We start from the raw sequence: 27,451 nt of genomic DNA, 5'->3' as shown, positions 1-27,451 counted from the left end.
CGGGGAGGAGGAGGATGGCGGTGGGGATGGCGGCGACGGTGAGTGACTCCCTCCCTCAGCTGCAGCGCCCACCGCGGGGCCGCTTGTTCCTCCCCGGGCTGGCGGGGCAGGTGCCAGCGCTGCCCCCGTCCTCACCTCTCCGCTTCACTCTTCCTTCCCCCGTCTCTTTCTCACTCCCTCCCTTCCCTCCCCCTTCTCCACCCTTTTTTCCCGTTGCAGCTCTAGCAGGAGGCGGCGCGGACACGCGTGAATGTGGTCTCCGGCCCCCGAGTGACCCGGCCCCGAGGTGAGTGCCAGGCGCCTGCCCCGCCGGCGGCACCGCCCCCGCCCGGCTCCGGGGCAGCCCAGCCGCGGGGGCTCCCCTGCCCGGGGTGCCCCTCGGGACCCCGGCCCGCCCTCCCGCTGCCAGCTGTCACAGCCGCGGCCCGGGCGGGCGCTGTCAGCCGCGGCCGGCGGGGCTGGGCGCCGCCGCTCGACTCGGGCTGAGTTTTAGAGGTGTGTGCACTCGCCGTGTTAATCAGGCTGCTCTCGCTTCCTCCCCGTCTCTGACTGTGTGTCTGTGTGGTTTCTTTTCTTCATTTTTTTTTTCTCTTCCCCAATGACAAACTTGCTGCCAACTGTGCAGGTAAACCCCACAAAGCTTTCCGATATAGGCCACGCATTACAGACGGATGAAACGTTATTGAATGTGACATTCACGCATTATGCATCCCTCTCCTTTTAAAGGGCTTATTTTCTCAGCCAGTAAGATGTCTACAGGACAGGATGCAAAGTCATGTAAAGCTTCGTAGAGTAAGCCATGTTTGTTTGTTCTGTAAAAACTTGTGGTTTTTTGGGAGGGTGTTTCTTGGTTTGTCAGGGGAAGTGGGCACAAAGTATCATACACCTGATCTTTTTCTCCCTTTCTCCCCACCTCCCTCTTACCCTTATTGAAGGGGTAAGAGCAAAAATATGTCTGCAATACTGTACAACTGATCTCTGCCTTTCAAAATGGGCAGCCTCTCTGAATCTGAAATATTTTTACCAAACTTCCTAGTGATTGACACTTTTTCTACTCACCTACATAATGCAAAATTCACATGTTCTTTTACCTTCTTGGATAAAAGAGCCCCACAGCAGCAGCAGACTGTGATCACCTGATGGTCACCAAAATGAGTCACCTGGTGCTTTGCTCACTACTTCTTCCTCAGTTGGAAGCTTCCAACTGTAAGGACTATGGCATGTCAGAACAATTATTTACCATCAGAAGGCTAGGGGACACAGAGAGATACTGTTGTGCCACTGATACATAAAGAAAGCTCTAGAGGGGAAAAGCCACCATTTTCAGCAGTTTAGGGAAATCTCATATAAATTGGTAAGTTACAGTGAAGCAGTGATTTTTTTTTTTTGGTCAGAGATCAATAGAGATTGACTTAATAACTTTTTTCCTACCTCTGGCTAGTTGTAATTGGAGGTGATACATACAAGAAACAAAGTTTGATTTTATATTGGGTTGTTTGATGTTTGAACTAATTTTCCTAATGTGTGGATACCCTCATGTGATTTGTCTTCCTCTCACAAATAATTTCTCCTATCTTGAGAGGAGAATGAAGCACTAGTTTACTTGACTTGAATCAGCTTAATATAAAATTTTGTAAAAATTCCCACTCTCCTCTTGTTACCTTGATTTTTAATGGAATTTCTGAACAAAGATACTGCTGCCTTGTCCATCACTGACAGGTTGAATAAGGAAGTTGCATCCTGAAACAGGGAGAATTGAGAAGTCTCATATATATATTAAAAAATTACAAATTGATCACTATTACAACAAAATAACATTCATGTTGCAGTGCTGTGGTACAAGGGGTTAATTTCCACTTAATTTCTCTATGTTGTAAAGCACTCTTTAGATTTACTTCTTCCTCTAGGCTGTCTTTGTGCTTTACTCCCTGTGAAAAGAATGCCTTTGATTTTAAATATGCTTTCATATTTCTGCATCATACTTTCTCACACTCTGTGGTTTCCAGTTTGCATGGTTAACTGTGGTCCATTCTGTGCTCCTACCAATGCAGTCAAAGACAGCTACAGAGCGCTCATGCTGTAAATATTTTATTTTGTCCTGTGGAATACTTAACAACAAACTTTGTAATATTCCAATCACAAATGCAATATAATGGCAGTCCAGATTTCAAATTCTTATCTCTTTCCATAGGAGGCTGTGCAAGTCTTGGAACTGGTTGCTCATCTGGTATTAAAAGTCTCTTCAGTACACTGTTTGGAAAAGTGCTTTACAGTGCAAATCTCTTGCTGCCAATAAATCAGTAGTTAGCAGCATGAGTGTTACTCCGAGTGGTATTTGAATGCTTGCATCAGCATTGAGCTGTTGTCTGTTCACTTTGCCAAGCCAAATTCCAGTCCAGGTCTTCACGTAATGCAAATCAGATTATTGAAATCCAGGATATGCTGATCTGGAACAGCCTGTCAAGAGATACTCAGGGATCTAATCTTAACGCCGAATTTAGTTTAAAATAGTAGTATTGTTCCTTTCCCCCAATGCCTCATTCCCATTTTCCTCTCAAATTAACAGTCAAGCTGAACAGATTCTTACCTAGGTAACTCTGTGAAAAGTAGTATTGTGAGTGGCTGTGATTAGCTCTGCAAAGTCAAGCAATTTAAATTAATTAATTATTGCCTACCTTTTTTCAGCTCTAACAATACAATGTCAATGGGAAGAGTACGAACGAAGAAAAAGGCATGTTCTTCAGATCAGTCTCCAGACAACCTTCCTGTGAGGAGTTCTGGAAGACAGGTATTTATAATAATTTAAAAACATGTGAGTTTGTACTTTGCTATTTTTTATTTTCTGTTGTCATTTGTAAAGAAAGTGGGCTTCCTTGTGGGTAAGTCAGGTCTTAGACTACTTATCCACAGAGAAGGAGAATGAGTTAGTTCTGTGAATAGGCAGGTCAAGTGTCTCATTTTGCAAACAATATTCAGAAAAGATAAACACTCTATATAATCTGTAAGTACTTAATGTGTTAAAAATACAATCACAGATTTCTGTACATTTAGACAAAGCTGTCTGCCCATCCAGACAGAGACCTAAAACAACATAGTACACAGTACCTTTGAGGCCCAGAAGAGACATTTGGTATACAGTTTTGTATCCGAAAAAATGCCTGTATCCAAAAAAGCCTACCCTAATGTTTTATTTGAGGCACAGATAGGATTGCCACTTGTAATTAGTACCAATAAGTATTTTAAAAGAGGAGATTTTCTGAAGGAGAAATAAAATGAATGCATGAGGCTTGACTCCTTGATGGAGCTTAAAATACTATTTAAACTGGAAGTTTGCTTATAATTTCTTCAGTGCCATCAATTAGACTAAGGCAAGAAATTTTTAGATATTAATGATATTTCCAGTCTTACAGTGGGCTTGGAGGTTTTTTTTTGGCGGGTTTTTGTTTGGTTTTTTTAGTGGAAAAATCTGACCTAATTTGACAGCTGTTTCATGCTGCAGCTAGTTCACAATGGCTGCAAAGATTTTCGTTAGGGTTGTTTTAACTATGGGATGCCACTCACAAGCTGCAAAACTGTCTGAATGCTGCTTTGTAGAAGATGCATTTGTGTCATTTATGGTCAGATTCCAGCTATTCTTTATTAGGTGAAGAAGAAAGCAGCTGAAGCAGCAGATGATGATGATGAAGCATCAGAGAAGAAATATAGAAAGTGTGAAAAAGCTGGATGCACTGCAACATGTCCCGTTTGCTTTGCCAGTGCAGCAGAAAGGTTTGTTACTTTTTATTTGCATTTTTTCATAGACTTTCTAAACCTGCAGCTGAAGTTTAGGATTCTAACTATATTCTGAAAAATCCCTTCATACCTAAATGTAGAGGGAGAATCGAAAGGTAGTGCTAATAGGAGTCTTAAGGTGCCAGGAAAATGTCACAAGTTATTCCTGTTGTCCATAACTTTCTCCTGTGCAAGTTGCTAATTCAGATACAGACTATCTTTGGGATATGCTTATTTATGTTATTAATGGTGTCCTCTGGAACATGCCTTGCTTCTGTGAAAGTGAGAGCATATTAGTGTAATCTGAGAAAGTTGAACTTGCTTTCAAGATGGAAAATGAAATCATCATTTACTGTAGAAAGTCTTTACCACTCCTTCACTGGAATGCTTTGCAGTCTGAGGTGAGATTCTAGCCTTGAAATTTTAGGTCATAGGAGAGATAGTCATACTTACATGAACTCTTTGTTCTTGTACACTTCCTCTGCACTTTCACAAGTGCTTTTGCCTTCTGACTTGGTGGTTTTGAATGCATAATACTGGCAAGTTATACCTATAATAGGCAACATGTTAGACCTCATTATGAAGCAGGCACACTGTAGATATGTAGCACTCCTCCCCCCCCGATAATTGAGACAACTTTCCTTCTTTGTAGCACTGAAAAATAAATAAAACTAACTATGTGTTTCATTTAGTTATATCCAAGGATTGTTCTTTGGTGGTGGGAAGTCAATGTATTCTGGCTGTTGTCATAGAGAAGCCAAGTTTTGGCAGTTGCCTGACAGACTTGTCTGGGAAGTGAGCACCTGTGAGATCAGCATTGGTGATATTACAGTTTTTATTTAGGAAACAATATATACTGCTTACTCATCTTCTTGAATTGTTATTTTAATATTTTGATTTTCATCTTTCCCACCCCTTCCCCCAAGTACTACTTTCAACTTTATCTGTTTGAGATGAGCTCATTTCATGGCTACTTGAGTTAGTAGCTTAGGTCACTGCTTTTTACTTTGTGCATTTATCTTGAATAATTTCAGTGAGTTTAATGAGGGTATTCCAAGTGAAGAACAATTGCTTTATCTGATGAATGCAATCTTTGTAATGGATATTTCTTTTTGAAACTGGCAAAGACCAAATGCTGAGAATGCATAACTGCTTCCTTAGGGTTTTGTCTCACTGGGTTAAAATCACAAGTTGTACATGACAGAAAAATATGGAACATCTGTTTTGTGTTCAGATTTGCCTTTATAGTTTTGTCAGTTGTTCTGGAGACAGAACACTGTAATGACTTATGAATCAATTATTATGAACATGTACAAGAAAATTGCTAATTTAAATGATCCCTCCCAACTCTGCACTAATATTGGAAGAAAATACAACAAAGTAAAGGAACTCTAAGTTCTTGTGGAGAGGAGCTTTGTCATCTTACACATTTCCAAAACGCTTAGTGTGTCACAGCACATATTCACTGTTTCACTGTTCAGGAAATGCCTGCTTAGAGGGTACTAAAGACAGGCTCAGTTGACCATTGTTAGAGGGAGGCTGCTGAAAGCCAGACCAACTATAAAACTGCACATTGTGTACTCTTTGCCTCCCTTGCATATGGTGTTGCTTAGTTTGGAAACTGGAAATGCTTGAGACAATTGGAATGACCTTATTGTTATTTGTATGGCTGTAGTGCCATGTGTAACTCAGCCTTCACGAATGTAACATAAAGCCCTGGCTTGTTCTGAATATTGTGTTCCTCTTCTAGAATGTGCTACTGTCAATAGAAAGATTTTTTTCCCTAAATGTACTATAAAACTATTTCTATGTCTCCTGCATTACAGATGTGCAAAAAATGGGTACACGTCTAGATGGTACCATCTGTCCTGTGGGGAACACTTCTGCAATGAATGTTTTGACCACTATTACCGAAGGTAGAGTTACCAATTAAGGTTGTGTCCTTTCAGAGCTTATTAAAGTTTGGCAGCTGTGGAACATCCTGTACATAAACATAATACAAAGATTGTTCCTCTGTGCTGGCTTTGGTCAGAGTGAGGCTTAGACATTGATGATAAAACTGCAGGTGTTGTATGGACTAATCAACTTAAACAGGGCAGCGTGAACAAAACTGGCTAGTTTAGGCAGGCTGGTTTGTGTATTTGCAATTATTCTGAAGCTTTTGTCTTTTTTAAAAACAATGTCAGAGAATTTTAAATTATGAGAACAATTATGACTAAATGTTTTCCTTTCTAAGTTCACTTTACACTGTGCATTCGGCAGACCTTGTCTCTCTAAAGCAGTACAATAAAAAGCAATTAGAAATCAGTTTAACTATTGCAGTTCAGTGACCATGAAGACTCTTGTCAGGCTGACAGAGTGCTTTCAGCTCCAAGCTCCTTCCCATTTGAGTGGGAGTTACATCCAGCTCTGCCCAGGTTTTTGTGTGCTTATGTGCTCAGCAGTACCCATCACTCAGTTCAGGCCTTAGATACCAGGAATTGCACTCATAAGCAACTGGAAATAATGGTCAGGATGCAATTTACTGCTGTCGTAAGAACCATGATTCTCCCCTTTCAACAGCAGAAATAGAGTGCTCTCTACAGACTTATTTCTCTGTCCTTATATAAAATGTTTAATTTTAGAGTAACTGCTATTGCTTGAAGCAAACTAGATATTCAATTTGCTGACTGCTTGCTGTTTTCTCTTTCTTCTTAGCCATAAAGATGGTTATGAGAAATACACTGCCTGGAAAAGGATTTGGACAAGCAATGGTAAAAGTGAGCCCAGTCCAAAAGCCTTTATGGCTGATCAACAACTTCCTTACTGGGTAAGGTGAAAGGTGATTTATTTAATAGGAATGTGATGGTCTGATGTGATTCTGATATTCTGCTGTTCAAGCAGCAGGTCAGCTGAGTTTTTGTGGGCTTTTTTCCCTAGTATTAGAGGATTATGAAAAAGCTCAAGATAAAAAAAATCTCATCAGCTTCTCCACTGTTGGAGACTTTCTCCACACCCCACAAAGACCAATCTTCTGTTACTTTTCAGTGAAGCAGCAGCTGTGATTTTCAGGTAGAGTAAGATTTCGCAGGAAAAGTGTGAGTGTGAAAGACATTGAAATCAGATTTTGTATTTCCCTGGTAAAAAGAGTGGAAGATAGATGGGAATTGAAGGAAGTTTGGTGGTAGTGGTATTTTGTTTGAGATTTTTTTTGTTTTTTCTTTAAGTAATGAAGAATATATTTTTGAAGTAATGCTTGCAAAGTCTACTGAAGACCATAGTAATGGGGAATTGAATTAATTTTGGCCTTAGGTTCTGTGCAGAAATTCAGTTTTGCAGAAATGGGTACAAGATTTCTGTAGATCAAACACTACTTATGACCTGATGATTACACAAGAACATATCTAACAATTATATTTTACGACTTTCCCATGTCTCGCTTCTTTCTAATTGGTTATTTAAGTTGGATTGATCTTATCTCTAATCACAAGCAACAAGTAAAAACATGTTTGTTTTTTGACTTGTAGGTGCAGTGCACAAAACCAGAATGTGGTAAATGGCGTCAGCTGACAAAGGAAATCCAGCTGACACCACAAATAGCAAAAACCTACAGATGTGGTATGAAACTGAACAATTCCACCAAGGTAACACACAACAGTTTTGCTCATATTTAAGCTTAACAACTTGGGATTTCTTGTTTGCAGAAATTGATTTCTTCTTCCTTGCTGCTCAGTATCTCTAATGTCAAAATGAAAGTCTGATGGCCTGGAGAGCTGCACAGTAACAGGCTTACATGCTGCTTGGAAATTTTTGTTTTCTGTCAAGAAACAAGTATCTGAAATATCTTTGTCAGCTAGGGGATTATTATCAGCATGTACAAAATAGAAATACACCAAAATTATCATTTCAGTTTTGTGTGGCCTTTTTTCATTATTGAGGAAAGCATTTGAAAAGCTCAATGAGCTTTTCCTAATTGCTATCAAGTCTGTCATGGAGCTTTACATAAAAAGTGTCAGTTTTGGCATGAAGATAACTCCTGAAATTTGAAAGAGTCCTTAAAGTGCCATAGAATCTGTATGGCACTTATAACATGAAAATAGTGACCATATGAAAACCTGAAGGGTCAGCATTTAATTTTGAAACTCCATGATAAAGATACTCTTAAAATAAATATGAAACTCTCTTTTATAGTGTAGACTGGAAGAGTTGCTCTGGAAAAATGTGGGCTATTTCCAGAATTTTTCTATAAAATTCTGTTGTTTTTTTTCTGAATTTGTTTCAGTGTTCTATCCCATTTTATGGAATAGAATGTAAATTTTAATGTCTGATCGGTGGAAACTTACTTAACAAATGAGAAACGTTTGTTAGAGTGCTTTTGCTTTATGGCGTGCTGTGTTTTTAACCGACGCATTTCTCTACCTCTTTTTTTTGACATTCATGTATACTACAGAAGGTTAACACTAAGCACTTTTAAATGTTTTTTTTTAATTTAGAGAATTATGCCATAGAAAATTATTTTGCTTTATACTTAATTTTTTCCATACAGCTTAAGAATAGCTCTCATACCATTCCCTTTTCTTTCAGACTGAGGGCTCAGACCAATGTTCCATGCCTGAGGACTTGGTGAGTAGTGGCTGTCCCTCCTCATTTGTCCTACAATATGAAAACAATCTTAAAGCATGGCATATTTATTTCCTTTTTTATTTTGCTTCTTTGACCAATTATGTCAGTATTTATGCATTTTGCTCAGGAAATTGAGAAACACTATTTACAACAGAGCCTAGGCCCTTTTGTTTTCTCATATTTTTCCTCTTTTCCCTTACCATACTAAGTAGCTTTCAAGTGGTTTGTGGTGTCGTTTAGTCATGGCCTGTGACTCAAAGTTTACTCCTAATTCTCATTTTTGATCAGGCAAAATAGTATTCAGTTGCCAGCTTTCAAGTAAAATTCTCCATCCTAAAATTTCCTCATCCTTCCTGTGGTTTCTCTCTTTAGTCAAGCTAGTCTCACTTTTTTGAAGACTGCAAGAGAGCTCCTAAGCATGTTTTCTCTCCTCTCCCTTGTAATACAAAACGTACATACAAGATGTATGTTGGTGTTTCAAGGGGTTTGTGATCATGTCACCCTGCATTTCTGATTTCCTATAAACTTTTGTTCAATAAGCCATGTTCACAAGTGTACCTGAGGTACTTCTATGTGTTCTACAGGGTACTTCTACAGGGAGCACATTCAAGCTTATTGTTGACTCTTGTAGAAGCTTTGTGGCTTTGTTTCCCTAATGCATGTCTGACTTCTAAATTAAGGGTGAATCATTAGTGCTTCTTAGGGTTCTAGGAGGTCTTTGATGGGGATAGCAGAATCTAAATTAAATTAATCAGTTAGTGTGGACTCAGTTCTAAGTTCAGATTTCTGGATGCATAAGTGACTGTAAATGTTTTATAAAGGGCCTGATAAGGCATAGACGTGTTGTTATGGCACGTCTCATTTGTTTGCTTTCCACGTGCTGTAGAGTTTGTGAAGTTTCAGCTCCATGTCTGAGAAGAGATCAATACTACAGGTTTTCTGTGTCAGGCTGAGGAAGGGGAAAGAGGGAGAGAAAATGTCTTTATGACTTGCAATTCTGATATTGGTACTTCTAGTGCTTTTTGGTCTCATTTTTGGAGGGAGGGGGGAAATTGGTTCATTTTCCAACGTTTTTGAAGTACTGACATGTTCTCTTCTCCCCTCTTTCCTTCACTTCTCCGCTTGGCCAGAGAGTGGCTGAAGTTTCAGACCATTGGTGGTACTCCATGCTCATACTCCCTCCTTTGCTGAAAGACAGTGTGGCAGCTCCCTTTCTAGCTGCATATTATCCAGACTGCGTGGGCATGAGTCCATCCTGTACCAGCACGAATCGGTCACCTGGTGAATCCAACCTTGTGAAGTTAGAGCACCTAAAGAGTGTGCCTAATGTGACTGGTAAGGGCCATCTGCTGGGCTCTGTTGCCTAAATAGGTGTGATACATTTTGTCCTATAGCTGAGTTTATAAGGCACATCAATTCCCCTGATTCAGAACACTGGTTCTGTTCTCAGCACTAAAACACAGTCTCTGTGTGACTGCCTCTGTCATTTGATGCCATTTGCTTGTTTGTAAGATAAAGGTAATACATTTCTTACAGCTTTTCTTTAGGGAGCAAGCAAAGACTGCAGAGGCTTTCTGTGTGCCACTGCCATTTCTGTACAGAAACAAGAAATTACCATGCGGGTACTTAAAGACTGTTTGCATTCTTAAGGAAATGAAGATTTATCAAAACCCCCTAGGATTCTGCTGGTTTTTATATCATGGATATTTGGGGCTTTGAAGAAAATAAATTGATTTCTTAAGGCATTCAGATTCTGTTTAGGTTTCTTTTTTTTTGCTAGTGACAGCCTGGGAGTGCAAGCAAATCAGCAGAATAGGTCAGGTATAGAGAAAGGTATTTCAGGATTGTCACACTCATCTCAGAGAGAGTGCTTTGAGGAAATTTCAGCTTATGTGTTGTCTTAGAAGGCTTTGTTCTCCTTAGGTGCTGAAAATAAATCTGTTCATATGTTCTACAGATGTTATATCTCCTTAACAGAAAACTTCATTACATAGAGCTACCAATACTGAATGTGGAAGATGAGTAATTATTATCCCCTCTGGGTAGTATTGGGTGTTGAAGAAGAAAGGAGTTCAGAGTACTGCCTGAGCCTGTAGTGAGGCTAGTCCTTGAATTTAGATCCTCCTCCTTGTTGGACTCCTCAGGGCATTGGAGTGCCATGAAAAGTGACTGTTTCTTTGGCAAAACTTCAGCTCTGATAGGTCCAAGGCATACCCATGAGGCAGCAGGACAATAATTAATGCACAGCCTAGAGGGCAGGAGGAGGAGAGCCATGTAAATGAAGTCATTATGGAGGCTCCTAGAGGCTGGAAAGCTTCCTTGTTATCTGTGTGAGGTCAGTGGATTGTTTTAGAGAGAGAAGGACATGATGAAGATATGATGGAGTATGACTAATTCCTGGTGTGTTCTTTATGCAGTTGCAGGCATGAACAAGTATTTCCAGCCTTTTTACCAGCCCAATGAATGTGGGAAAGCACTTTGTGTGAGGCCAGATGTCATGGAACTGGATGAGCTCTATGAGTTCCCAGAATATTCACGAGATCCTACCATGTACCTGGCATTGAGAAACTTGATTTTGGCTTTGTGGTACACAAACTGCAAGGTAAGAGATGCTGATAATTAATTTGTTTGTTTCAAAATAATAGCAGCTTTTCTGGTATGGGGACTCCTTGATGTCTCCTTATGTACCCATACTTGGGGTAAATTTTCATGGGAAAAAAATTGCTCTCATGTTTTTGAAAGTCCATTCTAAGATTGCGGGGTTCTGGGGACTTGTTGGGGTTGAGTTTTTCTTTCCCCCTTTCCCTCTTTCCCCCTTTCCCTATCCTTTCCCTGCATAGGAGCTTCTTTTGCAGTAAAAATCAGAAGTTTTAAAATTATTATTACTCTACAGTGCTTTTCCAGCTATTAACTTTTTAAAGGGATGCTTGAACATGTCTAAACAGTGTTTTGTGGTGCTTTATGATTTGATATTTTTTTTAACCTCATTGTTGGACAGGGAAGTGATTGTCTTTTTGTTTAGGCTAAGCCTACGGCACTGCCTTCAATAGAACACCTGAAGTTTCACATACCAATGCTTTCTGATATGGATGTCTGCATTTATGTGAAAGGTTTTGGATATTAATCACCTTTTCCTTCAGAATGTCATTTTGGAATGGATTTTACTGGAATGCCATTGTGAACATTGCCACCATCTAGATTCATTTTGTAAATCAGAATCCATTTCAATACCATTCCTGTACTAATGGAACATACGATGGAGTTATCAAAAGTCTCTTGTAGACTCACATGGTTTTATTCTATGCTAATCTTACTTAATAAATTGTTACCTTACTGTGTAAACCTCGCTAACAAGAAATTTCCACAAAAAATCTTTTAAAATGCTCTCAGAAGCCTGAGGTATGATTTTTTACCATTTGGTTTACAGTTTAAATATGATGTAAGTGTATGAATAAATGGAATATTCAAAAATCAACAATTTCTATTCTTCCTTTCTCCTTTGCAGGAGGCTCTCACCCCTCAAAAATGTATCCATCATATAATTGTTCGGGGGCTTGTGCGGATCCGCTGTGTACAGGAAATGGAGAGGATCCTGTATTTTATGACCAGGAAAGGGTTAATTAATACAGGGAATTTTGTCAGTCAGTTCTGACCAGTACCTTCTTCCTAAGGAATACCACAATGTAAGTTGCTGTGACAAATCCCTACCTTATTAGCGCTATAAAACTAAATGGTGCATACAATAATTTTTTTGGTTCTGCATTTTTGGCTCATTTACATAAATGGACGGAATGATAGTAAAATTACATCTAAAACCTAATATATGGAAAGTTTTTAACATTGTTCTCTTATGCCTTCAATGGGTATGGAAACTACATCAATGAGACTCCTTCCAAAAAAGATTTTTTCCCACTAAAATCTATGGAATTCATTCCCATGGGTTTGTGCTTCCCATGTGCTGCTCAAATGGATAGAAACTGTGTGAAAAATATACAGGTTCTGTGGCTCCTATAATACACCTCTGTTTCCATAGGTCAGGAAATTGCTATTCCAGGTTGGTTTGCAAAAACTATGATTAAGAGGGAACATGTTTATGACTAGAAAGTTGTTAGATAGCACCCAAAGCTTATTAAATTACTATGTTCTGTAACAGGATATCTCCTAGAAATTGTAATGTTTGGAAAGTGTATTTGTAGATGTTTTTCATTTATAAAATAGTTTTTACTGGTCAACCCAATCTATGATTGAAATCTTTACAAGGGAAGTATGTTTCTTGTCTGATAAATTCAATTAGAGTCCTACTTTTGTTACTTTTTGTTACTTCAGCTCTTTCGTTATAAAAACCTGAGGCATCTTCTTTTGAAGTCCTTAAAAACTTTAACTATTTTCAAAGCTACCACTGCTCTTTTTTCTATATTAAATGCACTGTCATCTTTAAAAGTTATCACAGATTACTTTAGATGACAAAAGAGCCTAGACTTCTACAAACATTTTTACCTTTACCAAATGAGAGTGAAATTACAATTTCTATTTTATTTGTAACTATTTTTATTTAAATACTTTAATATTTTTTAGAAATCTGTCATTATTGTTGGGGCTGGTGCAGCAGGATTAGCAGCAGCCCGACAACTGCACAACTTTGGAATTAAGGTAAGAAACTTTAGAGTACATTACATTAAGAAATCAGACTTGCTCTCTTTGAAAAGTGTTCATCAAAAAGAAAAAGCCTACATTCTTGTTACAAACATGTATGCACCCTAATTAATCTGCAGTTTTACTGAGTAAACCTGCTGTTTAAAACCAGCATTTATTTGTATCTAAAATTAAACAGCATGCAGCATATATTTTGTACAGAACACTGCACACAGATCATTGTGTTCAATAGCCTGTAGCATGCCTTAAACTCCATTTTTGGGATTTCCAGAATAAACCTCCAGCTTTTTTAAAAAGAAGGCTTATTTTTGTCTGGCTTGTTTCTAAAGTAACAGTTATATTTATATGTGATTATCCCAAAGTGTAACCTTTCTAAGATGATTTAAATGCGTAAATGAACTACAAATAATACAGAAATGAAAAAAGTGTTAAGATTGCTAACATTGCTGGATTGCTCAGGGTTTTTTTTTTTTGTGTTTTGTTTTCTCCTTTGCTCTGGAGTTGAACAGATATGTTTAATAGAATTAAATCTTGCAATTTACTAAGCTGCATTTTGCTACAGGTCATTGTTTTAGAAGCTAAGGACAGAATTGGTGGCCGAGTGTGGGACGACAAGACGTTCACAGGAGTCACTGTTGGAAGAGGCGCACAAATCGTCAATGGATGTGTCAACAACCCAATGGCACTAATGTGTGAGCAAGTGGGTTCCTGCAGTGGTCATGATTATCACTAGTGAAAAACTTGTTAAAGCCAGGCTCAGATGGCTGGGTAAGGGTGGGAGTCCTTTTCTTGTGACATGATTAAAATCCTGTTCTGCATTGTAAGTAAACCACATGTTGCTAATATATCTTTGATAACAGTTGGGAACAGAGAAAGGCTCTAGAATGGTTTCAGGGACATTATGTAAAAAAAGCAAGGTGGCTCCAGCTTCAGAACCAGAAGAAACCATTTTTTTCCTCTTTTCTACAGGTAGCAACATGAAAGGTCCCCCAGCAGCTTTCCTTAGGGCTGGGAAAGGCTTTACTGGGGGAGGATACTGCTTTTGTGATGGATTTGCCTTTGCTGCCTCTCAATATTTCTAGTAAAATTTTGCTCTAGTTAAGATTAACATGTCTAACACTAAATTGCTACTGATGCAAACATGCTGCAGTTAAATTTCTTTAAAAATTCTTATTACTTTCTGGTTTGGTTTTGGTTTTTTGGAGGTAGGAATCTGAATTTCTCCATGTGGAATCTGAGTATGGGTTTTCCTCCGAGACATGTGCAAATCCAGCCCACGCCATTTCAATTGTTTAGTGCCCTATAATGCCATGAAGAAATTATGTTTTTTATATATTTTTGAAATGAGGAACAATGACTTCTGGATAGACTTCAGATACTCATCCCTTTGTGGTCATTTAATGTAATTTTTCATTGAAAGTACAGCTGTATTTTAAGATTTGCAGTGGTGACCAACAGCCTAGAGAGATGTGAGGATACGTGAAAAACACTGGAGCATGTCCTAAGTAAAAAGTCCCTAGGAAGAAATTAGCACTGTATTTGTGCTATTTTTTCTGGATTGACTCTGTAGAATGCAAAACCATCTTTATTTGAATTTAGCTCTGTTGTGTTTTCAATGTAGGTTGGACAAGCAAAGCAAGGTTTAATTCCAAATAATTTCTTTCTTTGCTTGGTTGTTAATAACATTGGTGGTTAACTGGCAATCAAAATCCTGTCAATTTCTGAATTCAGCGAACTGTTTGGGCCCCCTTGTAGAAAGTACCTGATTTTAATTGTGACTTAGAAAATAAATTGAGGTAGAAAAAAAGGAGACTGGTTCATCATGTTTGTTTACCAGACTAAATTTCTGTACTGCAACTTTCCCTTGCCTGACAGGAAAGTTCCAGAGAAAGTTTCTGTGAATCCCCAATAAAGGAAAGGATGGAAAAGTGGGAAAAAAACAATTTGTGGACAATTAACAGATAGAAGGATTGTTGATATTCCAGTTTGAAGAGAGCAAGAGTTACTCTGACTAATGTTGTTGATGTTTTTTAAATGTTATCACTTAAATGTGAGGCACTCACCTTAGGTTAAGTAACTTTGAGCGGGCTGGGTGCTGTAGTTTTCCATACTTAAAAAAGCAATAAAATGTCTTTTTCTTAAGCTTGGCATTAAAATGCACAAACTAGGGGAGAAATGTGACTTGATCCAGGAAGGTGGAAGGATAACAGATCCCACTATTGATAAACGTATGGACTTTCATTTCAATGCCATCCTAGATGTCGTCTCTGAGTGGAGAAAAGATAAAACCCAACATCAAGATGTTCCTCTTGGTGGTAAGTGAGACATGTATTGCAAAGTGAAGATGTTGGCTGTGTTCATAAAGTTCTATATTAAATTGGCTCTTACATCAGATGTGTTGAGAAGTCTGTGGCTGTCCATCTGACCTGAAATCCAATAGATATTTCAGATATTGTATCTTGTTTTCATGAGGTAGCTTTTTTTAAGTAGCGTCACTAGCAGTTCAAAAGACTTGCTTCTGGCTGAAGCAGGCCATGCTAGACTTAGCTCTTATACTTTTTGACTAATCTGCCTAAAAAAGAGCCTGATCAAAGCCTTCTGCTTGCAAGAATAGTCCCATCTCCATTGGTAACGCCTCCTACCACACTCACAGCTTGCAAACTCAACAGCAAAAAATAAACTTGCTCAGAAATGTCTGCCTCCCAAATCTCTTCAGCATGGATTCTGTAAGACAGAATTAGTAACTCCTATGTTCTTCAGTGAGCCCTAGATCAAATTTCTCAGTTCTTTGATTTTGTAAAAATTAATCAGGATTTATTTGCAAGGATACTCCATTATCTTAAAGTGTATTTTACCTGAAATCTTCAACTCTACATTGATAATAGCTATCTCCTGTTTCACTCAGAAACCTGTGAGTAAAGGACAAAGTTATACTCTATCAGTGAAAAGATCTTGTGGTTTTGATTTTCTATTTTTAAAATGATAAGAAAAACATCTTGGTACAAATTAGCAATAAACATGAAAATCTTATGATCCACGGAACAGCACGTTGAAATGCAGTAGCACTTCTGACAAATTGTCATATATTCTTATTTTAAATGTGTTCTTTCACAGAAAAAATACAAGAGATCTATAAAGCTTTTATTCAGGAGTCTGGTATCCAGTTCAGTGAGCTGGAAGAAAAAGTACTGCAGTTCCATCTCAGTAATTTGGAATATGCCTGCGGCAGCAATCTCTCTCAGGTGGGTTTTGACAGCTGTGTTCTGAAGTGACTGAGCTTCACTGAAGACAGAGTCAGAAGTAACACTGAGAAATCACCTGATCCATTCTATGGCCCTAGAGGAAGAATCAGCTATCCTGACTATTTTTACTACACCCACAACCTGTTGTTTGAAAGCACTGAGACACTGACTCCAACACTGCCTTATTTAATCTGATGGAAGCTCTTGATGTGCTTCCAGTGAGATGCTCTTTAAGTAGAAGTTGAGAGTAGATGGTTAGAAGGGAGCTGGGCATTTTGCTGAGATGCTGGGTGATAGGATTCACAGGAGAGTTACTCCTCCTCAGATGCTGGGTGTGACTTCTGCTTCTCAGCTCTGTTTAGAAACTGAGGTATTTCTCTACCCTGCTATGTATCTTGAGAATAAAGGCATTTGACTCCTGAAGTGTTCCAGCCTCCTGGTGGTGAGCCCCAGTTCACCACTCCTAGGAACTCTCTTGGCTACCTGACACTTGGCTGCCCTCTTGACTTCAGTTTTAGCCAAGCAGCTCCAGGAAATACAAAAGTATCATGTTGTTGGCAGTGCATTGTTTACTCGGTCCTGTTGCTACATTTAAAGACATTTAGTGTCAATTGTACTACAGCAGTGGGACAGCTGACTGATATGTGCAGATGCACAAATCTGAACTGAGAAGCACACAAGAACATAACAAAAATCTGCAAGACAATGCTATACCAGAGCAATCACTGGAAAATATTTTGAGAGGTCAAATTTTATATTCCATGAGTGCCATGGGGAATTAAGAAAGATGCAAAAATCTACCTTACCTTCAATTTTGAAATCAAAATATGATTGATTTTATGCATCTGCAATGATAAGAATTGGCATCTGAATAGTAGTTTGAGAATTGTTTCAGATTTTTCGCTGCTAAGTGGCAATTGCTTAGTGCAAATACTACTGTTTTATTAACTATAAGGTTGCAGGGGCTGGAGGACAAAGTCAATGAAAGGTATCATGGAACAACCTCCAAAGTGACAGAAAAATTCCACTGAGTTGGGTTTTTTTTGTGTCTTATTTTCCTTTTCCTGTTGGGAAGTAAGCTATTTCCATTTTTATATGAAGTCCTAAGGCTGTAAAATCTGATTACTTTGCTAGATATAGTCAACTGAAATAAATGCACTGCAATTCACCTGGATTTTTGTAATATTTTCCTTGTTTTCTCTACTAAGCAGTACCATTAATTCCCTGCTAGTGACCAACCCCTATTATGACTTTCCTTAATCCAGCAATTCATGTTATATACTAGCATTAGGCAAATAAGCATTTTGATTTTGTCAGCATTGCCATAAATTCTGGTGATACACTTTTTTTTTCCCCAGTTGCAAAAGGGGCTAGGGTGGCTTCTTCTAAAGTGTGGAACTTTTCATAGTACCTATGTCCCCTCACCAGTAGAAACAGCCAGTTATGTTCTGTCCACAGGTATCTGCACGCTCATGGGACCACAATGAATTTTTTGCCCAGTTTGCTGGAGATCACACTCTTTTAACTGTGGGATATTCAACTGTGATTGATAAGTTGGCAGAAGGGCTGGACATCCGGCTGAATTTCCCAGTGAGTCTGGAAAACATTGATGCAGTGCCTGTCTTGGATTGCTTTGAAACACCCAGTCATGTATTTGTATTCTTTGGGACCAGGCAAATCTGTGCCTGTGACTGTTCAACTTGTCTTTAAAAAGAACCAAGAGGACAATTTCAACATTTCTGAAATTCTCTCTGAGGACTGTCAGTACCTAAATATTATTATATGATCTTACATGTTAGAATCATGATGATTTTTCTTTTTCAGCTTCATGAAGGCTATTTTTTGTCTTTCCAAATTTCTCTGGAAATTTGTGCTATTCACTTCCTAGATTGCTGACAAGTGCTATTTTAGCTGTTCTTGCTGGAATTTGCATTGCATATGTACATTTTGTAGTATACTCTCTAATGTGTCTTTTAATAGGTTCAGAGCATTGACTATTCTGGTGAAGAAGTGCAGATCACTACTGCAGATGGAACAGTGTGGACAACACAAAAGGTACCAAGTATACTCCAAGGCTAAGAATTTTAGAGAACACACAGTACATGTCCTTTTTTTTTTTTTTTTCTCAGAATAATATTTAGTCCATTTTTTCCCCATTCAAAGATGAATGCTCATGTCTTTTAGTGGCCTTTGTTTGGGTGTCCTAGAGCCTCATTTTTGGTGAGCATGCTTGAGATTTCAGTATGAGTTGACTTGAAAAACAAAGGACTATAAAGGGTAGTACTAAAAATGTGAAGCAAGTAGATTTTTTCTTTGAAGTGACATTTATGTTATCTAGTTCTATTCCCTGCTCAGCTTTACCCCCCTTAGCATGTGTATCATGTTAAAATTTCCAGGATTTGATAACCCCTATTTCTCAGTCTCTTTTATTCCTTGTGTCCCCACCTTCTTCATGCTGAGTAATTTAGCTTTCAGTAATTTTTAAAATGATACATAAACTTGATAAAGATTGGATTGGCATCAACAGTGTTACTGAGTGTATTTTAAAGAGAAGGAATCTCTGAAGGAATTCAAACCAAACCAAATCACTGACTTTCTATCTCTCATTTCAAACAGACCGTTTAGTTAATCTGAGAGCCATTGACTGTCATTTACTGAAGTATTGGTAGCATAGTTAGCCACTGTGATACAAGCAGTTCATCAGACTATGACTTAAAATCAGTGAACTGTGGGTTCTGTTCTCACTTGAATGTAAGGCATGTGTTTCCCATTAATGGGAACTAAAACCAGACACTAATCTAGAAATGTCTGGCTCATTATTATGCTGCATCCTACTAGCATAATCCAAGATAGCTAGGAGGATGTTGTGAGGCTTAAGTACTGTATTCAGGTTTTGGTACTGTTGTGATTGTAGCTATTTCTTTCAGGTATTAGTGACTGTACCACTGGCCCTTCTTCAGAAAAATGCCATTCAGTTTAATCCTCCACTGTCAGAAAAAAAAATTAAAGCGATTAATAGTTTGGGAGCAGGAGTCATTGAGAAAGTAAGTGATTTCACATTATCTTTAATCTTCTAATAGAAACATTGGTTGTTTTTCCCCTGTTGCTTTTGCAGTGTATTTTTCTGGGTTTATGCTGCATAAACATACATTTATATTTTACTTGTAGGAGCCCAGGAGAGTAAAATGTTATCAGGGATCACATGTATTTCTGTTTCTTAGATTTCACAACTTAATGGCGTTTTTAAACTGTTCACAGAAGAATTTCATGCCTTAAATATTTTGTTATTAATGTAGATTCATGATGGTCTTGGATCTTTCAATAATGTGTTTATTTCAGGTCATTTTAGCCTAGTAAATTCATAAAGTATTTGTGAAGAATACTGAAAGTTGTGTGTTGGACCAGTGTAAAATCTCCTATCCTTTCCCAATACAAAAACACAACCTCTCCTGAAAAGCTCCCCAGTAAGATGTGAGCTTAGAAAAAAACAGTAACAAAGTATTGCCAGAAACAGGATTATGACAATGTTGAAATTTAAAGACAAGATTAAGAAACTCCAAATACAGGATGCTGCTCATTTAAGTTACACATTAGGTTTTAAAAAAAATCTGCTGAATTTCTTGAGCATTTTACACAATTACTTCCATTGTGGAATTGATATTCTGTGCATTTGCAATTTATGACATCAGCATTTTTTTTTCTTTGCCTGTCCCCCTTGGAGGACAGGTTCATATATTCTCTGTTGAGACCCACTCGTAGGAAGAGCTGTGTCTCAATGAGTGGAAACAGGAAAACACACTAGAAGAACATATACTATATCCTGTTAGGAGTTTTGTGGTACAAAATGCTTAAATTCCATTATTCTATATTTTCTAGATCGCCTTGCAGTTTCCATATAGATTTTGGGACAGTAAAATTCAAGGAGCTGATTTTTTTGGTCATGTTCCACCCAATTCCAGCCAGCGTGGGCTCTTTAGTGTCTTCTATGACATGGATCCAGAGGTATGATCTATGCCAACTGTGTTTTCTCTTGGCCCTTCATAAACTCAGTTTGAAATCTAGGTGCAATAATTACTAAACAACAAAATTTTTCTTCTTCCCATGTCCCACCCCACCCCCCCCCCCCATCTGCAGCTATTCAGAGTAGTGGAATAAGCAGTGTTATTTATCTAGATAAAGCTCATCAATATTTTGTTGTAATAAATGGGAATGTTTTCCATTGTTCAGATACAGACTAATATACAAGCAAGTACATTCTCAATCTCTACTGAAGACAAGTCTGTAATTCTTTACTATAAGTCTGCTAATGTGGGAAAAAGGCTACTAGTCACTTCCAGTTTAGGACTCAGTTCCTTTATTAAATTAGCTAAAAATCCAGTTAAAAAGATCATGCTGACTTATTGATGCTTACTGGCTTGCAGTATTCTGAATAACTATTTGGAATAGCAGAAGAAAAGACAAATACCAAGCTGTGTATGAAACTGAGATCTGTAGGGTAGGTTTCACACTCATGAATTTCAAAGCAAATTGAAACCAGTGGATTGACATCACGTTTCTCTTCCCTGCCAGTCCCAAGCAGATACATTACACATTTATGTTGTACCTCTTCATACTTTTACAACAGCTGCTGCTTACTACTTGGCAGCAATTAAAAGGCCATTTTGTAACCTGATGTCTCACTCCAAAAGGAGACCATCCTGTGACGTTTGTGCTCTGTTACTGCCTGATTTGTGCCTGTATACAACTTTGCTTAAATGAGTTCTCTCCAGTACTCTTAAGCTCATGCTACCAGAGGTTCACTGTGCTGGTGCTGTCCAGAGACCCTACATATAATGCTTAATTTTCTTGATAGCTATTCTCTACTAGTTATCAAAGTCAGTAACAGAAGAATTATTCCCTCACATAAACAAGAGAGGCAGAGTACTTTAAGGCACTCAGAACCTGTGGGCTCTCCCTACTCACCTCTTCACCTCTAAAACTTCTGCATGGTAGCAGATGTCATGAAATGGAAGGAAGTAACAGTAGACGTGACCTTTCATTTCTTGGTCCAAAATCTGCTGGTAAGAACCTAGTATTGGTCTAATCAAAAACATATCTAACGAGTATTTAAATAGACTCTCTGTCACCACAGTTTTGGAAATGGAGTACAGCTGAGGTGAAAGTTTGGCAGAAAGCTGAAGCTTAAGAGGGTGCACAAAGAATAACACTATTAATGTAATTTTTTGGGGGTACAGCCTTTAAGTAGGTAGATAGGAAGTTTTCAGTGAATTCAGCAAGTAGTGAAAGGGGCTGACTGTAACAGATTTGTGAACAAGACATCAGAAGATGTTGTAAATTGAGCATAATTACTGTAGAATATGGACCCTTTGTTCCAAGGAATCAAACCCACTTTTCTCTAGAACAACAGTTGCTTTGCAGCTGGAAAAAGCTTTGCAATATCAATTAAAAGAGACTGTTTATGAAATACTTAATAAGGTCTTGTTTTAGGGCAAAGAAAGCATTTTAATGTCAGTGGTCACCGGAGATGCTGTGACAACCATTAAGAATTTAGATGACCAACAAGTACTGCAACAGTGTATGACTGTACTCCAAGAGCTGTTTAAGGAGCAGGTAAGAGAAGCAAGCTTCTTTTATTAAGACATGAATTAACTTGTCACCAGAATAAAGCTTTCAAGTGTAGTACTTCATGATGTATAGGCAGACCTTTGACAAAACTATTTTTCTTTTCTTGTCAGTTTCAGGGCATAGGTTTTCTTTGAGACATACTAAAAATCACAATTTTTGGTCTTTTGTGTGAAAAATGTATATTGAAATACCTTAGATCTCTCTGAAGGACAGTAGTATATAACTGAAAAATAGAAATGAACTACCATCCTTTAAAATGCTTTTAAAAAGCAAAATTAATTAAAAGCAGTACTTCAGGCAGGTAACACAAAACATACTTACTTTTTTTCTGGTCATCACCACTTCTAATATATGGTAAGATCTTTAAGCTAGATGAATTTGATTTCTGCCTTCTGCCATGCCAATGCACCTGAAATTACAACACCCCCAAACCAACCCAATCCAATCCATTTCTCTTCTACTACTAACAACCCTTTCTCAGCTGTCTTGGGATGGAGGTATGGGCAAAATGATCTAGCAAGGGCCGTACATCCTGAATGTAAAAAACCCTAGATAAAAATTTCTACCTTTTTTTCTTCCCCCAGATCATCATTAGGATAAAAACTAATCGGAAAATCAGGGAAATCTAGGGCAAACAAAACACTATCACTTAGCAATGTTATTTGCATTCCACTCTAGAGACAATAATGCCTCAATTAATTTACTTCAAACAGTTAGATCCCCAGGAATGATTGTGTTCAGGGGTGATCTCTCAAGTTTTACTGATGGTTCAAATGTCAGGACTAATTATCTTGGAAGAACTTCAGTATCTGAAAACTCAACTATTCCTAGAAACATACACTAGTAATGCTTTATTGTTACAAGAACCACATGCAGTGGAAGTTCACATACCTGTATCTTGATCTCATGAAAATGCAGCAAATGGGTCTTTGGTTTCAGTGCCACTCTGGTCCACAGAGTGATTTTCATGGCTGTCTCCATGGTTTACAGCAGTTGTGAATTTCAGTCACCTGAGGACGATGCAGTGGGATTTTTCAAAGACAAAATAGCTTCAGGGGTGTACCAGAGCTACTTCTGGGACATCCATACAACTTGTCATATTTGGCTGCTCCTTGTTTTGATCGCTTGAGTTTGAGTTTCTCATATGCTGCCTGAATGGAATTTATCTGTGGATAGCAGATCTTGTGCAAGAGGCAAGCAGAGCTGCTTCTGTTTACTTGTCATGATCTCCTCCAGAGTAAGACACAGTTGTAGTTGACTAAGCCTTCATACGAGTGCTACTCAGGCTCTTTTTGGTAGAAATCTGCGGAATTTGCATGCTGCAACGTGACAAAGAATACACAGTATTACTTGTTGTGGCTCAGCCAGACCCTGACTTCCTGGTTTTTGTTTTCTCTCTGAACCTAGTTTTCAAGACAGCTAATTTTCTGATCTTAGATAAATAATCTTATTGATCCATTGGAATAAAATTATCTCCAAAATGAAAATTGAATTTTGACATTTAACAAGCTAGATGTAACAGCATTATGCCTAACCAAGACAAAAATTGCTTACATTATACATATGTACATGTTGAACAACATCAGTATTGTAATTGTTTACAAGAGTATGTGTATATGTATTTTAAGGTTTTTTTTCTTGTGTACTTCTAGGTGTATTACAATATGCAGATCTGTTGCATTCAGAATAGTGCAGCTGTGATGTTTCAGGCATCAGGCGAGTCTAGCAAACAAAATTATCTTTGTGGTTAGTACTGTAATAAAAAAAAGGAATTTAATTCTGGAATGTGATCTAATCTGTATCTTAATAATACTAAATACTCCAAAGATTACTAGAAACTGAGAAAAACTGTTGAAAGAAAAACTGTGCAATTCTGAGCTTTTCTTTGCAGTGCTTAACTTCTGTTTTGGTTATGCAGGAGGTTCCTGAGCCAGTGAAGTTTTTTGTTACTCGATGGAGCAATGACCCTTGGCTGCAGATGGCGTACAGCTTTGTGAAAACCGGGGGCAGCGGCGAAGCTTACGACATGATAGCTGAAGACATACAAGGAAAAGTTTTTTTTGCTGGTGAGGTAAGTGTCTTCGTTACCATTGATTAGGGCTACTGGGAGCAGTTTCTTATGGAAGATCATCTCTTGTTACCCAACATCATTAATGTAGAGGTAGTATACAAATATTGTTACTTAGATATGCTAATGATTCTTGACACAGAACCCTCTCTATTCATATTATTACTGGGCATGGGAAGTCTCTCAAATATTTCAGGTCAGGAGTAAAATGAATTTTTAGTCAAATTGTCTGTTACTCCACTTGTGGGTAAAATAACAAATGCACCATGGTGGTGTAGTGTGCATTCTGTACTGGGGCAGAACTTAACCTACCCCACTAAAGTGCAGATAGCAGAAGAGACTGCTGCTTTTGTAGCTGACTTGCTTGCAAGTTTTGAAGTTGCTAAAATCTTGAGTGTTTCCTTTAATGTTCTAAGGAGTTTCCCTGGCTTTTAAAAATGTAGGTATATGCTTAAAGAAAACAAAACTGATCTTATAAACTAACATTTTGTACTATTAGTTTTAGAAACAATTGACTTTTTTTCTTTCTCTGTTTGTTTTTTTTTTTTTTTGGTTTTTTTTTTTTTTTTTTTTTTTTTGTTACAGGCCACAAATAGGCACTTTCCTCAGACCGTTACAGGAGCTTACTTGAGTGGGGTTCGAGAAGCCAGCAAAATAGCAGCATTTTAAGTACTGAAATTTTGTGTCTATAGATATATTTTTAATTGATTTCTGTGGGTAAAACTATCTTCAAGTTTCCTATTGCTGCCTTTTTCCTACAAGGTACTTGAATAGTATATGGTACCTGAAGATAAAAGTCTTCATCTTCCTTTTCCTCTTTCTCCCCCACCCCATTTTTAGGCCCTGATGATACGTATTGTTGGGGGCTTTTTTCCAGCTAAGGCATTACTAGCAGGAGTAACATTGGAATCATCAGCCACAGCTTAACTAAGACAACTTTTGTCAAGAGTCCTCTTCTGTATGGCTCAAGTCATGCTATTGTGAACCTTCATTTCAGAAGGTCAGATTAAAACAAGACTAAGTTAACATACAGCATTAAAAATGCTGGCAGTTAGTAATGATATGGGAATTTTCCACTAACTGTGCTTCTCAGGTTGATTATGCTCATAGGAATTCAAACTGGCTTCCGAAAGCCTGGATAGCCTAGAAAAAATCTAGGATTAATGTAGGAAGGAACTCAACTATCACTTTTCCCACTTGCAATCAGTAACCTTTTCTATAATATTTTTTCATATTCTTAGCATCCACTAAGCAGGCTTTGGGATATGAAGTTTGTTCCTTTAAATAAGAGAGCTGGAACAGTTTACAGTGCAATCATAGAAAGGTTATTGTAGCTGATCAAAACTTGAAAAATTACCTTCTAGCTTACTTTAAAAAATTTCAATAAGTAGCAGAGATATTTCAGAGAAATTCTTGTTACAATAATAGGCTAAGAGTTTAGATTTGCTCATTGCTTCTGTAGAACCAGGACAGCTTAAAAATACCATATTGCTATGATTATTTTGAAAAGAAACTTCCACTTCGGCTGAATAGAGGAAGTATCTGCTGATTTGACTGTACACTGAGGGGTGCAGGACTCTAAGTTCCTAATAGCTCAATGAAGTTTTATATTAAAAAATAAGTGAAGATGAATGAGGAAAAATATTAACATTCTTATGAAGGGCTGAAACAAGGTGGCTTGCACTTTGACTTGAAGTTTATTTTTATTTCTTTTATTATGAAAGTATTATTAAAAACAACTTGAGAGAGTAATTCAGTAACAGCTAGACATCTATCTAGTAGCTTTTTCATGGGACAGAGAGGAAAATATTTTCCACAGAAATAAGAGAGCTGTAACTGGGATACCTATTGTAATACTGTTCCATTACATTGGTATTAATGAAAAAAAATTAAAATCCACTTTTAGATCTCTTCCCCCACACCTTCTCTGTAACTTGGCTGCATAGATGTCATGATTTCTGAAATGAACATAAGCACTTACTCTATCCTGCCCCATTCTCATGCATTTTCTCTTTTATCAATCCCTTCATCTAAGAATGATACAGTGCTTATTTCCTTAAAGCTGCATCCTTGGAAATAAACAACAGGCAACCTTAAGAAAAATCATAGGATGTTAAGGGGTTGGAATGGACCTTAGCAATCATCTAGTCCCAATGCCCCCTGCCATGGGCACGGACACCTCACACTAGACCAGGTTGCTCAAGGCCTTATTCAGCCTGGCTTTGAACACCAGCAGGGTCCTACTGAATAAATGCAATTCTGCTTTTCAGATATGTAGTATTTTGGTTTTAGAGTAGGTATGATATTGTTAAAACCCTTTATTTAATCTCTAATTTACAAGGTGAAGATGTTTATATAACTAGATGTTTTTCAGATATATATTCTGTTCTGCTTCTTAAAGCTGAGTTATATGGACTAATAGGAAGAGTGTAACTGTTCATAATTTTCCTCTACATAAATACTGGTATGTACAGTTTTAAAGTTTTTCCAATTATTAAATTGCAATTTGAAGGCTGCAAGAAGCAAGACAAAGCCTTCTGATGATAAATAACAATCAGGATATCAAATTTTGCTTTTGGCAGTCATTTGCACTTTGTTAATTTCATATATTACAGGCCAAATTACGGCATAACTAGCAAAGATTGAGAGCTATGTATGTTTGTTTGAGTTCCAAGTTTCTTTCCCACTTACCATGTATAACAAATTATTAGAAGAGGAGCTTCTGGTGGTGGGAATACAAGCTAATTACTACAAGCCCAAAACCTTATATTCAATGGCTGCTTTAGCTAACCATGCTTAAAAACTTCAGTCAGCTTAGTAACAGATACAAACATGTCACATTTCAGGTAGGAATGGTCGGAAGGTTTAGCTCAGCATCCATTTCTCTAGTCCAAAGTTTGTATGAACATGCTTGATGTCATTCTGTTAATTTGTACTTGGGGTTTTCAATTTGACTACATCTTTGCAGCTAGATAAATGCTGTGTTCGAGAGAAGAGGGATGGACATGAAGAAATACTATCACATATGGCTTAGATCATGCACGCTTACAGCATTAGAAAAACTGATAACAAATGGTAAATTTACCAATGGCCTAGTCTACTAATTATTTGTATATTGTTTTGGTGCCAGGGCACTTAAAACTGTTTTGTGCTGCACTGAAGTTTGAGGAGTAAATAAGTATGTTCCATTTTAATTTACGTTCATTTGAAATATGTAAGAACATCAGGCTGGTTCTGAGACTTCATTCTTTAATATTGCCCAAAATTTTTTTAATATCTATGTTAAAATTTATTTCAAGCATGTATGTATTTTTCCTTTTGTGTTTAATTTATTCCCTCAAATAAAGAACTGGGGAATGTTTTCTTTGAGTAGGTTTGTTTAAATGTTAATATTAAAAAGATTTGAATGCAGAGCATGACCTGTTACACTTCAGTTCTTCTGTGTGACTATGTTATGGCAGCAGAATAAAACTGTAAAGTATCCATGGGA

The 27,451-nt window shown here is 37.7% G+C and overlaps 1 protein-coding gene across 1 annotated transcript; it reads left to right on the top strand.

Annotated features, from left to right (window-relative positions):
* The first annotated feature begins 1 nt into the window (after position 1).
* KDM1B (lysine demethylase 1B) lies at positions 2–27,451 on the top strand. Its single transcript, XM_036395404.2, is given in 23 exon segments — positions 2–38; positions 220–286; positions 2,686–2,788; positions 3,644–3,768; positions 5,598–5,687; positions 6,469–6,580; positions 7,278–7,394; positions 8,335–8,373; positions 9,504–9,708; positions 10,791–10,975; positions 11,879–12,001; positions 12,003–12,056; positions 12,949–13,023; positions 13,589–13,726; positions 15,170–15,341; positions 16,141–16,268; positions 17,727–17,858; positions 18,249–18,323; positions 19,196–19,312; positions 20,145–20,270; positions 21,756–21,878; positions 23,812–23,964; positions 24,547–27,451. Coding segments are annotated over 21 exon segments (2,463 nt in total). The 5' UTR covers positions 2–38; positions 220–286; positions 2,686–2,698; the 3' UTR covers positions 24,631–27,451.

The sequence above is a fragment of the Molothrus ater genome, chromosome 1 (genome assembly GCF_012460135.2).
Source record: "Molothrus ater isolate BHLD 08-10-18 breed brown headed cowbird chromosome 1, BPBGC_Mater_1.1, whole genome shotgun sequence".
Classification (NCBI taxonomy): Eukaryota; Metazoa; Chordata; class Aves; order Passeriformes; family Icteridae; genus Molothrus; species Molothrus ater.
The sequence above is the reverse complement of the archived record's forward strand: the minus strand, read 5'-3'. Positions and strand labels throughout refer to the sequence as shown.